The sequence below is a fragment of the Petaurus breviceps genome, unplaced genomic scaffold (genome assembly GCF_028583685.1).
Source record: "Petaurus breviceps papuanus isolate PSGF00001 unplaced genomic scaffold, PetGlider_PUasm1.0 185, whole genome shotgun sequence".
NCBI lineage: Eukaryota > Metazoa > Chordata > Mammalia > Diprotodontia > Petauridae > Petaurus > Petaurus breviceps.
This window is the reverse complement of record NW_027185797.1, coordinates 37,610,293-37,611,838: the sequence shown is the minus strand read 5'-3', so window position 1 is coordinate 37,611,838 and position 1,546 is coordinate 37,610,293. Positions and strand designations below refer to the sequence as shown.

The 1,546-nt window shown below is 52.7% G+C and overlaps 1 protein-coding gene across 1 annotated transcript in view; it reads right to left on the bottom strand.

Annotated features, from left to right (window-relative positions):
- The window catches only part of LOC138161393 (myeloid cell surface antigen CD33-like), a 10,945-nt gene that overhangs the window by 5,533 nt on the left and 3,866 nt on the right, over positions 1-1,546 (bottom strand). Inside the window, exons 2-3 of the mRNA XM_069088216.1 lie at positions 1,078-1,449; positions 217-555 (exon numbers count right to left, since the gene is read on the bottom strand). Of these exons, the coding sequence (XP_068944317.1) occupies positions 217-555; positions 1,078-1,449 (711 nt within the window). The remainder of the gene's footprint in view (positions 1-216; positions 556-1,077; positions 1,450-1,546) is intronic.

Genomic DNA, 1,546 nt, shown 5'->3' with positions numbered 1-1,546 from the left:
GGGAAACACTGAGGCTGCTGTTCAGAGGAAGGATTGGCCTGTCTCTAGGCCAGAGTCCCAGTTTCCATCCTCAGAGATGGGTGACATTGGGAGCTTCAATATCAGAACCCGGGGCAGAAATAGGGGAGACTCAAGGATTCACCTCAATAGACTCCACCTCTCCCCATTGTCTTAGGACCCAAGGACATATCCATGCACCTGACATTTCTCCTGTACTTCGCCTTCCTCTGGGGTGTGCGGGCATTGTGCCCACTCCCTCCTCATACTCATAGGCAATCCTCAACTGGACAGTTGTCTCTGTGGTCACTTTGGCCTCTGGGAATGTCACCTGACAGGTGAGCTCAGTGCCATGGTCCTGTGCTTTGGGGGTGAAGAGGAGTTTGGAGGAGTTAAGATCCTGGGAGACAAATCCCTGAGAGGAGAGAGCAGAGCCAGTCCAGAGGAAATTGGGGGGTTTCCCCTCTTTACAGGCTCCAGGAGCTATGCAGGTCAGGGTCACTTGGTGCCCAGACTCCAGAATGTCTGGAATGAGGATCTCTGGCTCCTGTGTCAGATCTGGGGGAGAAAGGTTGAATGAACCAGGTGGTGAGGAGAGGGCGGCCCCTAATGTGTACCCTCAGGTGATGGCCTTGGGGCTTTGCCTTCAGTGTCACAACAAGCCTTTCCTTGGTGTCCCCTCCCATGCCCTGACTCTCCATTCTTTGGAATCTCCCACCATCCCCAGGACCTGGGCCTCTCAACCTCACCTAGGGCTCCTATTTCAAGCAGAGGACCCAATGGTATGTCTACTCAGATGAGAGCCTCAGGACCCTTTCTCCTGCCTCACTAATGTGGCCATCTCTGCATTCCTATCATGAATATTGGCAGCCCTGTCTCTGCTACCCTGGCATCTGCTGCCATCACCAGGTGCTGAAGGGCTCCCCTGCCTGCGTCTTGTTTCTTTGCAGAAAAGTGCGTCCTTCCAGCCAAGAACCTTGTGACTCTGCCTCCTGTATCACCAGCATATCTTTCCCTGACTCTCGTCCCTCACCTGGACTTCCCATCACTCCCAGACTTTCCCTGGGGCATTCTACTTACCTTCCACATGGACAGACACCTTTTTATATGAGTAACTATATTTCAGATTCCCCTTCTCCACACGGAACCAGTAATTCCGATGATCCAGTTTCTGGACCCCAGTAATGCTCAGGGAGCAGTTGTCCTTCTGCAGGTCCCCGATGAGGTGGAATCGGCCCTGGGCCCAGGGCTGGACATTGCATTGGGGGTCATTGGTGGCCACTGGCGTACTTGGATTCATTCTCTCAAACCAGTATCCGTAGGCTGTGTTCTTACTAGTGTATTGTTGGGGATAATAGAAGGAACAGGGGATGGAAACACATAGACCCTCCTGCACAGTCACTGTCTCTTGGACATGAATATCGAACCTTGGATGCTGCTGAGAAAGGGATTCTGTAGGGGGAGAGAGAGACAGAGAGACAGACAGGCAGGCAGGCAGACAAACAGACAGAGACAGAAAGAGAGAAAGAGACAGAGAGAAAGAGAGGAG